Raw genomic sequence first — 15,688 nt, 5'->3', positions numbered from 1 at the left:
CCGATACCGATACCGATCCGATACCAGTGAAGTTTTTTTCCCTCATTTAAATAAATGAATTTATGTATCTCTGTGTGTGGAAATGATAATCATTCTTTCACATAAACTGTAAATGTATGGTTTTGCTAGTACTTATGTGTATTTAAATGTCTGAAACCTAAAATAAGCATTATATGGTTGAAAACACTGAATATTTGTGATAATATGACAAGCGCTCAGCGCGTCCAATCTGGCTCCGCCAAAGCGCGAAAGCGGATTTAAATTCAGCGGTTGATGACGTGACGCACTGAAAGTTCTAATCACACCGGTGTGATCGTACCCGTTAAAGGGTTAAGCTATCATATGGCTTCAGAAGTAACGCAGAATAATTCGCACAATCGAAAAAAAATAAAATAAAATCTCGGATTTAGATGGGCCCTCTCTGACCGATACCCGATCCGAGAAAAATGGCACTATCGGAGCCGATACCCGATATGAATATCGGATTGGCGCATCCCTACTAGGAGTCCTCTTCACTACTCCCTTTCACAGATTTAGGAGCTAGTTTTAGTGCTCAAACACTTTGTGAAATACTCTTAGAGCAAAAATTTAGGACTGACACGCCCATTATTTTTAAGATTTTCTCCTAAATCGGCGAGTTATGATACTTTTAGCCTTAAGATGTTTTGTGAATATGGGCCCAGATGTCTAATTAAGCTATAAAGGTCACTTTTAATGCAGAATTATCTGTCGGAAAAAGCATGCACACGGTCAGGTAGTAAGGGCAGAAAGGTCAGCACTGGTTGCAGGAGATTAGAGAAGATCAAACCTGTCTTAATAAGTGTTAATGAGGGGCCCCAGACCCCTGGGGACGAGTCACTGGTGGAACATCCCGTCTTTCAGTTTTGCTTCTCTCTCAGATCCCTTCATCTCACATGAGCCGGCAGGTTACCCATCTGTGAGCAGGATGGAAACATGCGAGCGCTCTGTTCTCTGATTTACAGATATACACGCATGGCATATTGTGACACATCAACAAGGTTCAGCAATGCTTTAGGCTTCAAACTTGCTTATTGTTATTTTTAAAGGTGTAAAAGTTACATTGAGCTCAGTCACACTACTGATATTCTAGTCTTCCTCATGGCAGTTGGGGGTACAATTGCTTCGGATGCATACTGGAATTCGAAACGGATGTGTGCTTTCTGAGAAGGAAAAACATTGCTCAAGGGCTATGTACAAACAAAACTCCCCAAAGTCCTCCCATGTCCAGCCAGCACTTTTCTCTATTTTTGACATTATGGAGGCCTGATACACATTATAACATTACATGTTCTTGTATCGGTGGCAGTGAATACAGCTGGATGACCTAAATACATTATGAAGGTTGCATTACAAGCATCACATTTTAAAAACAAGGTATTAAACTGTACTTTATGAATGATACCTCAAATCTAGCAGCTTGCTTGTTGATGAGATTACTTTTCTAAGTGATCTGATTGTCACCTAGTGGATGATAAAACAGGCAAAAAAAAAAATCCCATAGATTTACCCTGAAGCAGAAAGGCGATGCACATTTGAGTTGGTTCTTTAGATTTTGGCCAGTAAACTGCCACCAGTTACCCCAGACTGCGATTAATGATGGCAAATGTGCTAAAAAATAAAAACAGCAACAATAATTTAAAATCTATACAAGCTTTGTTTTATCAGATATCATCTGAATGTGCGCTAGTATTTCCTGTACACAACAACAAACACAGCACGAGCCGTAATGTCTGATTTGCAAACAAATAACTCTTATGAACAGGTTCTTTTTAATGATTCAGTCAGAAAGTTTGGCAAAACAGCCTTTAATTCACTCGTGATTTAGTGGTTTGCATCAGTGAATCGTTCAGAGCTGTTACTGAGTTCACCTCACTGAGTCATTTTCTCTTACGTTGTCTTTGAAATGAACTGGGAAATGTTACTATAATGTGTACTTTAGTTTTGTAACGGCCCGTTCACAACAAAAACGATAATTATAGCGATAACTATAATGTTTTATAGCGAAATCCACAATACAACTATAACAATAGCAACACAGAGGAATGAATCACTTGCAATAATTTTCAGAACTTTCCAGATGAAAGATCAAAACATTGTAAGTCAGTCGGAATCCACCCGTCTGTAAAGAGCTCAAACATTTAAAGCGGCAGACGTCAAAACTGCAGCACGTGCTTATAATAAACAGAAAATTATCGTACGCTGGTGTGGATGCTAATTTAGTATAGTTATCGTTCTTGGTGTTAATGGGCCATTACTTCGGTCTGTTTACTGGCGGGTTAAAATCACAACGTACTGTATAAATAAAGAGTTTTTTTTTTTTTTTACAACAACACAAAAAAAGTTGTTGAATCAACTGAGAAACTTTGTGTTGGGTAACATGTTGGAGCTATAATCAACATAAATTAGTCCATCCAAAAAACAGGTAGAAATATTCTTGTAAAACCGAGTGACATTTATATGGCACATACTCACCACACTTTTCCAGAAAATTTAAATATCAAATTTATCAATTAAGTAAATTAAGTACAAGTTTTACTTTAACTTAAATTCATATATCTTTTGCATGAGTTTGTCATAAGTTTCCTGTTTTTGCTCTGCAGTACCCATCTACGTGCCCTTCCTGATTGTCGGCTCGGTCTTCGTTGCATTCGTGCTGGTGGGCTCCGTTGTTGCCGTGTGCTGTTGCCGCTGTCTCCGTCCCAAACAGGAGCCTTCATCAGGCAACGGCTCAGGAGGAGGGTCCAGCAGCGCCCGCGTCCTCGAGACGATTCCCATGATGGCCAGCACAGGTACTTCGCGAGGCTCATCCTCCCGCCAATCGAGCACGGCCACTTCCTCCAGTTCTTCAGCTCCGCCCGCCGCTCCCCGTCCCGCACCCGCCCCTCTGCTCCGCGCCCAGGCCTCGTGCTGCCTTCCGCCGGATGCCAGTGTCTACGTGAACATGCCTACCAACTTCTCAGTGCTTAACTGCCAGCAAGCCACTCAAATTCTTCCTCACCAAGGCCAATTCCTACATCCTCAGTACATCGGTTTCGCCCACCCTATTACTCCGGCTCCTGTCTTCCTAGATCCCGCTCAAGTGGGCTACCGCCCATTGCAGTCTCCGTTCCCTCCGCCAACCAGCGTGGCTAGTGTGGCCAGTGTGACGGGGGATCAGAAATACCCTCCGGTTACCATGTGAATGCAAATGGGACCAGGATGCAAGTCTGAATTGAAATCACAAGACAAACTCACAAAGAATCAGTTCAGGGCACAAAATTGAGTCATGGCTTGCAGCCTTCACAAATGAGACTCAAACTGGTGCTTTATCAAACACAACATTGTTTTCTGTGATTTAAAGGACACAGTGCTTAAAAAAGGACTGGATGTGTGTGTGTAATGTGCCTTGAAAAGTGCTAACAGTGCCGTTGTAAATGAAGCGCGTGTGTGTACATATGTGATGTATATTTGAGTTGTATAACCGTGCATGTGTGCTCTGTGCGTGACTGTATATGTGTGTTGGTTTATGAGATGCAGTATGTGAAAATGTGTGTGTGTAGTGCACTATATGTTGTGTGTAATGGGAATCACAGGTGCTGTAATGTGAAAAACAGTCCTGGCTCCCTGTTGGATGCTTAAAATCTAATGAAGTGAACACAGGACACAGACTGTGACGCTCCACCCTCCTGCCCACTGCAAAACATGCACATACAGTAGACACACACACACTAACACTTTCGCATATACACACTCACATTCTGCAGAACCAAAGTCATTTTCGCATTGCCAAGGAACTGAATAGAAAATATAAAAAAATATAGGCCTGTGTTTGGGAAAGCAATGTGCGAAGATGTGTGTAGCTCAGATCAGCGGTCTTCAGAAAGCACCAGAGTCAATTACGCAGTAAAAACTGTCTGCCAACTGTTCTGTTCCCCTTCACTAAGTCTCTGCCTTGTGAAAGAACTGTGTATGTGTGCCACTTTTCTTCCCCTCTGTTAGCATAAGGTAAACTCAAGGAGTACCAAAAGGGTTCCAGGGCATTTCATTTGGAGTGGGTTTCTTTCAGCACGCTCAAAGGCGGCAGTTTAGTGAGAAAAGAAAAGTCCCAGGCTCCTCCAGGAGAAGGCCATCACCTGTATTAGATCTCAGACTGGCAGAAAAATCACAATGAAATTAAACACTGCCTGATTTAAAATCACCAGTCTGAGTTATTTGGCTTTTAGAGTTGGAAGATAAAAAGGTAGTTCACTCCAAAATGTTGTTTCTAACCTTTATGACTTTCTTTCTTCTGCGGAACACAAAAAAAGGATAATTTCATCCAATGCAAGTCAGTGTTGTTATTGTTAAAGGGGTCCTATTATGCTCTTTTACAAAGTCTTGATTTTGTTTTGGGGGTGTACTAGAACATGCTCTCATGCTTGGTGGTTCGAAAAACGCATTATTTTTCACATAATTTACATTATGAAAATACCTTTCTCCCCAGCCTGGCACAAACGGCTCGATTAGTTTTCAAGTGTGAGACCTAAAATATCTTTCTTCGTGGTGAGTTTTTGACCTTTTCTATCATGTAATTCACTATTGCAGACTTTAACACAACAACAACGTACCATTTTAAATCAAATAAAAAAGACAATTCTCCAACTACAGAACACCTCGGCTTTGATACCTTACAAATGGCGGCGATACCCAAAATGCAGTTCGATTCTACAGAGTGTGACATCACCTGACAAAGACCGATTGAAAAGGGATTTTTTAAAAACGAAATATCTCCCTTTGGAGTGGACTTTGAGATTTGTAATTTTCTAGATCTTTTTTATGCCCAAACATACACACTACACACTGACTAAAATTTAAAAAGTGAAAAAGCATAATAGGACCCCTTTAACTAAAACTAAACTATTAAAAATCATTTTTATTAATTGAAATACAGCTGAAATAAAATATACATATTACATGAAAAAATTGAAATGTTGAAACTAAAATGGAAAAACTAGAAATATTTAAATAAAAACTAATAAAAATGAAAAAAATACATAATACATATAAAATTGAACTAAAATTATATATTAGATTAAAAACTTGAACTTAAAAATTGTAAATAAAAATAAGAAATGTTGCCTTGGCAACTAACTGAAATAAAACAAGTTACTTCAACTAAAAATATATATATATATACTGATATATAAATAACTGAATGAAAATATATAAATAACTGAAATAAAAGCTAAATAGAAATATTTAACTTAAGCTAATAAAAATGGCAAAAGCACATAGCAAAACTGCTTAGTTAAACTAAAATTATATATTAGATGGAAAAAAAATTCTAACAAAAATAAAAAATGTTGCCTTGGCAAATAACTAAAGTTTAAGTTGAAGTATACTAAAGTTAAACAAAAACTGAATTAAAAATAAATGTAAGCTAAATAAAAATATTAAAATAAGTAAAACATGGCAAAAGCACATAACACAATTGCTAAAACCTAAACTAAAATTAAAGCAAAATTTAAAAATAAAACAATTCAAAATATTAATAAATAATATAATAGTATATAATATAATCCTAAAAATATAATACTAAAATAATAGAATAATAATAAAAGAAGTTATAATAGTGTTGTTGTTTTGGACCCCACTGACTTTCATTGTATGGACAAAAACAGTTTTTTAGAATATCGTCTTTTGTGTTCCACTGAGAGTAAATGTTGACAGAATTTTCATTTTCTTTGTAAACTATCCCTTTAAAGTTTAAGGTAGGATGGTTTCTACCCCTATAGGAAAAGTAGCAGTCTGTCCTGACAGGGAGCATGTCTGTTTTGGCTGTTTCTGTGGGCAATTTCACATGCACATCAGATCTATTTTTGTGTACGATATGTGTTTGTGAAACTGAATGAGTATTTGAGTTTGAATGTGCCTCTCTCTCTGAGAGTAGGGTGCTATGTGTCTTTTACATATGAAATATATTAATTATAATAAATATTTTTAGAGACTGTGAAGTGTCACTGGGTTGTTTGTAAGAGATGCTGAGTACTGCTGTCAGCGGTATTTGTGGCGCTCTCAAATGAAGACATGCAGCTAATGGCTAAAATAAACCCGAGTCCTGTTACACATGGCCTTTAAGTGCTCGGACTTTCATCACTCTCAACACTCATGACGAAACTGAGACCAAGGGCTGCATGCATAAATCTTTGCATAGTTTCCATGCTAAGTGTTTGCACTTACAGAAAGACATTTAGTCATAAAAATCTACGCACATGTTCATATTTCTTTTAAATATAGTAGATACTGGAACCCATGCTGAATTAGGCTGTTGACGTCATGATTGAACAGCTATAAATTATATTTATATAATGGGTTGGTAAGATTTTGAAAGAAGTCACCTATATGCTCACAGAGGCTGCATTTATGTGATCCAAAAAAAAAAAAAACAGTAATATTGTGAAGTATTATCACAATTTTTATAATTAATTATTTTATTATGTAATTTAATCCATGATAGCAAAGCTGAATTTTCAGCATCATCACTACAGTCTTCAGTGTCACATGATCCTTCAGAAATCATTCTAATTATACTGATTTAATGCCCAAGAAAAGTCAAAAACAGTTGTGCTGCATAATATTTTTGTGGAAACTGTGATACATCTTTTTATGATTCTTTGATGAACAGAAGATCGAAATAACTGTCAAAATAAGTATTTTGTAACATTAGAAATGTCTTTACTGTCACTTGATCAATAATGAATCCTTGCTGAATAAAAGTATTAATTTCCTTCCAAAACATAACAAAAAAAAAAAAAATCACAGTCTTACAGTCAAATTACTCTAAAAGATAAAAGTCATTTTGCTGGTCTCTCTGAGGGGGATGCTGATAATGATGAGTGACAGTAAGTTACAGTGCCTGTCAACATAATTTAGATGAATAAAAATTGTAATGTTCTTCAAGTTGTTGACAGATGAAGTGCTGCCAGTTCAAAAGACATTTACAGGCTGTTAACAAGTGTAATAGAGAAATGTTAACAGGCTGAACATGACATGTTCCACAGTGAAGGAAATCATCAATTTAGTGGAAATTGTTATTGTTAAAGGGGTGGTTCACTGGTTTTTTTTCTAGAATTGATTGTGTTTATGGGATGCAGTCTAACATGTGTTAATGCTTCATTTTTTTTAAAAATGCATTATTTTTCACATAATTTACCTTTATTCCATACTGCTCTGTCCCTTCTCTGAAAAACGCACTGATCATTTCTTTCTTTTATGAAGCCCCTCCCTCAGAAATAGGCGATGGGCTCTGATTGGTTAGCTAGCCCAGTGTGTTGTGATTGGCTAACAAAGGGAATGCCTCTAGTGCGCTTCTAAAAGTCCCGCCCCTCACCTCGGCGGCATGTGCTCCGGTTGTATTGTAAACGGGTTTGTGATGTCACGAACCCAGGAAGTATCTTCTTGTAGTCCCTACCAGCCGTTTTTGTAGGCATTAAACTGCCAGAATTTTAAAAGACGATATCTCCATTTGCATTGAACTTTCAGCGCTGCAACTTTGCAGATATTGTTTATGTTCAAACAGCAACAATACACACTAACGTTAAAAAAGTGAAATCGCAATGAACCACCCCTTTAAAATTACACATACTGCACCAAGTATTACCTGACATTTTATTATAAATATACTTCCACTTATTTATGATTATTAAAACACTTGATTTAATCACCTTGAACAAAACTCAAACCTCAGAACTGACCGTATGTCATTGAGCATGATGAAAACTTAAGTGTTTTTCGTCATTTAATTTTCTGTATGCAAACATTTAAGGCCACAGGACAGTTGTGTTCAGTTAGTAATATTTGTTGTGCACATGCGCATATGAGACAGGATGACAATTTAAAGCTATATCAATATAAATATTACTTGAAAGTGCTAAAACACAAATAGCTTTTAGTTTACCTTGCTAGAATAAAAACTCTTCAAACAAGAGTCTTTAAACACATTTAACAGCACGCGTCACTAGTCACACTTTCCATCCAGACAATAGCTGCAACTATAATATACAAACAAAACCCACAATAATTGCATTTAGTCAAGTCTGCCTGTGTTCTTGGCATCTGTATATGGAAACTTTAGGGTCAGACTAACGTTTGGGGAGTCTTTGGACAGTTGAAATGGATCCACATGGTGCTTGCTGAGGTGGAACAGGAATGGATTCCCCATATTGGAGGCAGTGGAGCTGGACAGAGCTGGCTCATATTCAAAGGCGTGGGTGTGGACTTCTTAGCAATGAGGGTTCACGGGACTGATGGAGTTTACAAGGTCACACACACCCTTACAGTTACATTAAGACTTAAATTAACACGTATGGGATTATTCTAAATATCCATTTGCCATTCCTATAGTTAATTCAGAACATATCTATTTGAGCACATCTGTGTAGTTCCCCCTTCACAGATTTTCTTTCACATACACACTTGTGCACTGATGCACAATGTGCTCTTTGGCAAACTGAATGATTTGGGGTTTAAATAAGGTAAGATCTACACATGCTGTAAATGTGTTAGTCCTCTCCTTTCTTTCCTGTCTTTAATCTAAAGATAACACTCCACCTCAGCTCATTTCCTAACCTGTAACTCTGACTCTCTGAAGTGCACTTCAAACAAACCCGGCCGGAGAAAGCACAAATCAAACTCCACTTATAAGCCCGCTGGTGAACGTTGGCTTTCACTTTTTAAGACAGCATATAAGTGAACCAAATCACACAAAGCTCATCTTTTAGCTCAGTAATTTTAAAACGATCTTTCTTGCTGAGCCTGTGAGCCCTTTGACACTTTCTCACGTAGGCTGCTATTCAAAGTTTGGTAATCCCTTAAAAACCTGATGAATGTATGGTGTAAATTCGAATAGAATGAATTAAATTCTGACATCATTTACTCACCAGTATGAATCTGAAGCAATGAGTTAAAATCTAGTCAAGAGAAATTTCTTTTTTGTCACATATAAGAGAAGCTGTGGAAGCGCAAGCCTTGCATTCTCCAAATCGCGAACAATTGACTCATATGAACAGGTTCTTTCCCTGGTGAGTTAACAGAGTCATCAGTCAGTGAATCGTGCAGTTCCCATTCAGTCAGTTCACTCGGTACAACCATAGGGGTACAACACATGACTATGGGATATCGCGCTCTTGTGCCATTTGCTGAAGACACCTTTATTCACGCCTGAAAGGCCAATGACATTCCCTTTGTTCTTCAGCTCTTCACCATGCTGTTAGAACACCATCATGCCACATTCAACCCACGGTAGTGACACTTGTTGAAGAAAAAGGCATAAAAGAAAAGTTTTTAGCTCGAGTTTAGCACAGCTAACAAATGGATAAACTTTTTCATGAGAAATGTCTGAGCATAAGATCTCACCCCTGTCATATGGCATCTGGGTGTTTATGGTCACAAGCACTGTCCGGAGTGTTTGGGAGTTGTCCACGCTAGGTTGGCTCTCTCTAGCCAAGCAGCTCTATCGTTCCACACTCACGCAGTGTGTAGCATGTGCTTGGTGGGGCAGTGGCCAGACACAGTCCACTCCAGTCTTCTGGGGCTTATCCTGATGCGGCTCTCATCGTTGTTGGGGATGCCACAGATAGTTAGGACGATCGTGTGGAGGCAGAGGAAAGTCTGTTTACAAGGTTCCTCTGGCTGCCCCTGAGTCTGAGCAGCACTTTAACTTTCTCACTGGATGCGGACAAGGAATGCTCTGATTATATTTTCCAAGCAGGGCAGATCGCAGCTCCCCTCCCCGCTCTTCGAGACGGTGGATGGAAGTCAAGTGATGTAGGGCCCTTGCATGGGTCTGTTTTGAAGAATGGCAGCAAAGTTTGTCAGTGGAGTGGCTTGACCCTCCTCTGATACAGAGAAACTTGTGGGTTCTGTTTGACTCCTGTAAAAACTGGCGAGAACCTGCCTGCCAATATATGCAGATTGTGTAAAAAGGACCCTGCAAGATAGTGGGTTCGGTTTTAATGTTGTCAATTAAAGAAAGTGTGCGTTCATCATACAATGTCTCATCTGTTGATTTGTCACCAATCACATTGGAACTATTTACCTCACAATCGGGCCATGTGCCGACAGAGGAGGTAAATGCAGTGATGTGCAATATCCAGCAATGATTGCAAAAGGACACAGGAGTTCCCCACGGTGATGCTGGGGATCCTCCCTGTCAGCCTGGAGCGGTGGCGCGCACGCACACTAACACTGTGGGTTCCAGTGGGGCTATCAGCTGCGCTTTCTTTCGTGCAATTTTGTTGTCCAAGAGGGCTTCCCCAGTGCTGAGGGAGGAAATCCTTGTTCTCCTCAGCAAGGTGGCAATTTAGGTGGTATTACAAGGGAAGATGGAGGTATAAGATAACGGTTTTTCAGCCGTTACTTCCTCCTCACTAAAGAAAAGGGGGGTTTTCTGCCCTAGCTTAGATTCATGAATGTTGAACAAACAAAGGTATTACACATTCAAAATGCTTATAATATGTCACCTGTCATGCTCTCTGCAATCCACAGGATTGGCTTACATCGGTGGATTTGCCGGATGCATATGGCCACCCGGGGCACAGAAAATTTCTGAGGTCTCCGTCGAGCAGGTTGCCTACACGTTTTTGGTCCCTAGCGCCACACATATCTCCAGGATGTGCAGAAGCGGTGTGGCACTGCTGTGCCATCTGAGCATAGGATTGTTTGCCTATTTGGGGACCTACTCCTGGCTGCAGACAGCATGGAACAAGCAGTGTTTCAAATGCATACCCTGTCGCATGTATAGCCCAGGACTCTGCTGTACACATTCCTGCCATGGGAACTGATACAGTTCACACTGGACAGGGTGAGGCGGCAAGAGTCTGTCACTGATTTTGGTGGCTTCTTGGCCAGCAAAGGCATGGTACGTGAGCATCATGACATTGTTGTTAAGGACACCATGGTGTCTTTTCCCTATGCAGGGACCTGCTGTCCCAGGAAGGAGGCAGATTCTGCACCCTTGGCTGGAACTGTGGTTTCTAGTGCCTGCCTGTTGAGAGGGGGAATCTGATTGATCTGACAAGAATGCTTGCATTTTGAAGAGCATTGCGTTGAAGTAGAGCGTATTTGAAACTTAGTGCAGGCGAAGATCCGTATAAGTGATTGTAGGGATACTGACTTTCCAAAGGAAGGTCACTCCCATTCCACACTGGAAGTTTATTGTATGGCCGTTTCAGCTTGTCATGAGGGCATTGATAGTGCTGCGCCAAAGCCCGCACCTACTTGCCTTTCGGTTCCTTAAATGCTTAGGTATTCTTAATTTTTAAGCCTTTAGAATCCTTGAGTCTAAGGATGCTACCCTGTGGTTGGTACTGGCATCAGAGAAGTGCATGTGATCTTTATGCACTGTCGGTGGATACCTTGTGCTCTTGTTCAAATTGCCCACCCTGTCAAATCTCTGACTCAAAGGAAGACAGGAGATTTCATGCTTTGTACGAGTTGTACTCAGGTGCATTGAGCAGGCTGTGACCAAGCTTTTTGTCATTTAACTCAGCCCCATGTGAAGCCGCTATCTGAATGGCATCTTTCGCATTGGATTGTAGACAGCTATGTCTACATATGCCCGTTAATGACTAATACCCACATGGGTGCTTGGGTGCTCTATGAGGGGCGTGGAAACGTCATGGGCATGCTTTATGATTTTTGTGCAGCTGCCAGTTGGACATCACTTCACAAGTCTGTTAAATTTTTGACTAGACGTCACTGAAGCAACGGTAGCTATGTCCGTGCTTACCGCTGAGGTTTTTTAAACTGGAGGCCATCACTTCCTTGAAAAGAAAGGTGTATGTGGCGGTCAGTGTTGCCAGATTGTAAATGTACCAGAAGCTCAAAATTATCGTATTTGTTAGAAAATTATCGTACACGAGTCAAACGTACAGAATACAGCTATTTATCTAAACCAACAACTTTTTGACACAACCTGCAAATTACCACAATAGATAACTAGGTGTACCATATTTACATTGGACGCGAGCAGTGCGACAAAATACTATAGAAACCATTATAATCAGTGACTGTTTGCACTGGATGCGACACGACACGACACATCCCCGACAGTAAACTGATGCCTCGTTCTATTTATGACGTATTAAAATGATTTTTAACACTCGCTTTGTCGCGTCCAGTGTAGACAGACTTTAGCTGTTAACTCCACATCTGAGCCGCTGTCATCGGAAGCCTGCGTGTTGCCAGATGTTGAGGGGGTTCTTGTCGTCATGGACCGCAACAGTGCTCTTTGGCTTTAAGGCAGGGCACCCTCATGCATTCTTAACACGCTCCGAGGTGTGCATGAGCTCATTTGAGTGTCTGTAATGAGCCGATTTCGTGTATGAATATAGAAGCCCTATGACTACAACTACCATCATTTGAATTGTCATAAAATTATGAAATTATCTTACATTATGGGATTTTTTTTCATTATTGATCGTACATCGTACAGAGGTCAAAATTATCGTACAAATACGATAATTATCGTACGTCTGGTAACACTGGTGGCGGTGCTGGTCCCTTATGTTTAGTTCAGCGACTTTGCATGGTGTGAATATATGTCCCATAGTCATGTGTTGTAGCGAGTGAACCGACTGAATGGGAACATTGAGTTATGCATATAACTACTGTTTCCAGAAGGAGGGAAACAAGGTACACCTCTGGGCCCTGCGCAGTCGAAGGTATATATATATGACAGCTACTGCTCTCCATATGCTTTCAATTCACAAAAAAGAGCGGCAAGAACATTATTAATGTCTCCTTTTTTGTTCCACAGAAGAAAGTAAGTCATACAGTTGTGAATCAACATATTTAAACTGAAAAATAATAATATTAACTTACTCACACTAGAGGACAACAAAAACATGGCAAAAACCAGGCTTAAAAAGAGAATGACAGAGTCACAAGTCCAGTTTATTTGACAAATCAGTCCAGAAATCTGACAGGTTGAGTGAAAGCGGACAAAGCAAAAGCTACAGGTGTGATCCACAGCAGTCACTGACTGGAACAGAGAGGGAATGAAAGGATAACTAGACCAAGAGAACAAGGAGACATTGAGATTGCTGATCTGGAAAAAGAGAGAGAATAAAATAGAGGAGCAGACGGAGAGAACATGAGTTCTAAGATACAGAGGCCGCCATTAAGTAGTAGATTAGATGAGACAGAGAACGAGAGAAGGTGCATTTGTGTGTGTGTGGTAAGCTGGGAAGCTCCATGCTGCAGGGTGGGGGTTCCGCCTCAGAGGAATCACTGTGTGTTTTGGCAGCCTCACTGGATGGGAACAGTGCATGCGTGTGGGTGCATGCGTGTGTCTGCGGCATCTGTAAGCCACACCTCCCCCATCTCAGGTCTGCAAAGGGCATTCCTCCAAAAAGAGTGTATGCATGTGGGTGGCTGTTTTGTGTTTGTTTAGAGTGGCCTCCCCTACTGCTTCGCCGTAGTGATGACAGATACGCCAAACTCCGATCTCTGGAGACGCAGACGCTAGGACTTAACAAAAACACACACATGCAGACACATTGAGAAGCGCAAAAAGCCGCCCCACAACCGACACACACACACATGACGGATAAGAGCGAGTGCAACAGACAAGCTATATGCACATCCTTCTTGATATATACGCTCACATAACATGAAAGTGCAGATGCAAACACGCACCCGCACGATATAGAACCAAATGCAGCAATCTTGTGAATCGTGATTGTGACACAGACACCATTGTCTCTGGCTTCCGTTTCTGGATGCTACTTGGCTCTTTTCGCCTGTCCATTCATGTCTAGTGCATTTCGACTGGCCGTTTCGGTGTGAGAATATGCCCGCCCAACCCAACCCAACCCTCTGTTTCCTATAAATCCACTCCCTCATCGGGAGGCGGTGTGTTATGTAGCTCAGCCGAATGTTGCGCTAGCTGTGCCCAGTTCAGTTTAGTTCAGCTTAAAGGCCACAGCAGGATCACCCAGCACAGTTGTCATTAAAGTCTCTACCAGCTGTAGCTACAGCTACAGACTGGGCCGCTGACGGGTGGTGTCGTAGGAGCGAACAACCTGGGACTGAGACACCACACCATGCTCCTCCTGTGAGAACGCATATCCATCTATTGGGAGAGAGAGAAAACTATTGTTAGCCTTTACTATAGGAATATTTGCATGTGTGGCAATCAAAGCACTCACTGTACAGCTGTGTTGCCGATATACAATTATTTTTCTCACTGTATTTTATTGATTCTTCATATTAGGGCGGCAGTGGCGAATAGATAACACTGATCATGGAAATAATTCAAGTGGGTCTGAAAAAAGGAAGCCACAATGTTGCAGCTTTAAAACGAAGGATAAACATAATTTATAATATAACATTTATATTTTAAACATTTTATGTGTTTATATGTATAGTATAGTTTAAATCCATACATTTATATATATATATATATATATATATATATAGTTTAAATCCATACATTTATATAATTATATATATAATCATATATTTACACTACACATTAAAAGTCATAGTAAATACATTTATTATGTTACAAAAAAATTTCATTTAAAATTAATGCCTTTGAACCTCACATCTATTAAAGAATCCTGAAGAAAAAGATATCATGGTTTCCACAAGAAATAAAAAAACCAGCATAACTTGGCATTACTTATATATAAAGATTTGACATTACAGACACACACACACATGACGGATAAGAGCGAGTGCAACAGACAAGCTATATGCACATCCTTCTTGATATATACGCTCACATAACATGAAAGTGCAGATGCAAACACGCACCCGCACGATATAGAACCAAATGCAGCAATCTTGTGAATCGTGATTGTGACACAGACACCATTGTCTCTGGCTTCCGTTTCTGGATGCTACTTGGCTCTTTTCGCCTGTCCATTCATGTCTAGTGCATTTCGACTGGCCGTTTCGGTGTGAGAATATGCCCGCCCAACCCAACCCAACCCTCTGTTTCCTATAAATCCACTCCCTCATCGGGAGGCGGTGTGTTATGTAGCTCAGCCGAATGTTGCGCTAGCTGTGCCCAGTTCAGTTTAGTTCAGCTTAAAGGCCACAGCAGGATCACCCAGCACAGTTGTCATTAAAGTCTCTACCAGCTGTAGCTACAGCTACAGACTGGGCCGCTGACGGGTGGTGTCGTAGGAGCGAACAACCTGGGACTGAGACACCACAAAAAAATTATTTAAAATTGTAATAATATTTGACAATATTACCATTTTGATAAGCATAATGTCTTGATGAGCATAAGAGACAGTTAAAAACATAAAAATTTGTTTTTATCCCACACAAGGATTTCAAACTTGGATTACGTGGAAAACTTTTTTTTTCGTTAGCCTTTACTATAGGAATATTTGCACGTGTGGCAATCAAAGCACTCACTGTACAGCTGTGTTGCCGATATACAATTATTTTTCTCACTGTATTTTATTGATTCTTCATATTAGGGCGGCAGTGGCGAATAGATAACACTGATCATGGAAATAATTCAAGTGGGTCTGAAAAAAGGAAGCCACAATGTTGCAGCTTTAAAACGAAGGATAAACATAATTTATAATATAACATTTATATTTTAAACATTTTATGTGTTTAAATGTATAGTATAGTTTAAATCCATACATTTATATATATATATATATATATATATATATATATATAT

The 15,688-nt window shown here is 40.0% G+C and overlaps 2 protein-coding genes across 8 annotated transcripts in view; one reads left to right on the top strand and one right to left on the bottom strand.

The window, feature by feature from the left end:
* Positions 1-4,291, top strand: part of LOC107732958 (protein shisa-2-like) — an 8,971-nt gene extending 4,680 nt beyond the window's left edge. Inside the window, exon 2 of the mRNA XM_016544430.1 lies at positions 2,622-4,291. Within this exon, the coding sequence (XP_016399916.1) occupies positions 2,622-3,202 (581 nt within the window). The 3' untranslated portion in view covers positions 3,203-4,291. The remainder of the gene's footprint in view (positions 1-2,621) is intronic.
* Positions 4,292-12,920: 8,629 nt separating this feature from the next.
* LOC107732915 (phospholipid-transporting ATPase IB-like) overlaps positions 12,921-15,688 on the bottom strand; it is a 59,288-nt gene continuing 56,520 nt past the window's right edge. For all 7 annotated transcript variants that reach the window (XM_016544358.1, XM_016544364.1, XM_016544383.1 and 4 more), the window contains one exon: positions 12,921-14,113. In XM_016544358.1, the coding sequence (XP_016399844.1) occupies positions 14,019-14,113 (95 nt within the window). In that variant the 3' untranslated portion in view covers positions 12,921-14,018. The remainder of the gene's footprint in view (positions 14,114-15,688) is intronic.

This window comes from Sinocyclocheilus rhinocerous, unplaced genomic scaffold (genome assembly GCF_001515625.1).
Source record: "Sinocyclocheilus rhinocerous isolate Xijiao unplaced genomic scaffold, SAMN03320098_v1.1 scaffold1245, whole genome shotgun sequence".
Lineage (NCBI taxonomy): Eukaryota > Metazoa > Chordata > Actinopteri > Cypriniformes > Cyprinidae > Sinocyclocheilus > Sinocyclocheilus rhinocerous.
The sequence above is the reverse complement of the archived record's forward strand: the minus strand, read 5'-3'. Positions and strand labels throughout refer to the sequence as shown.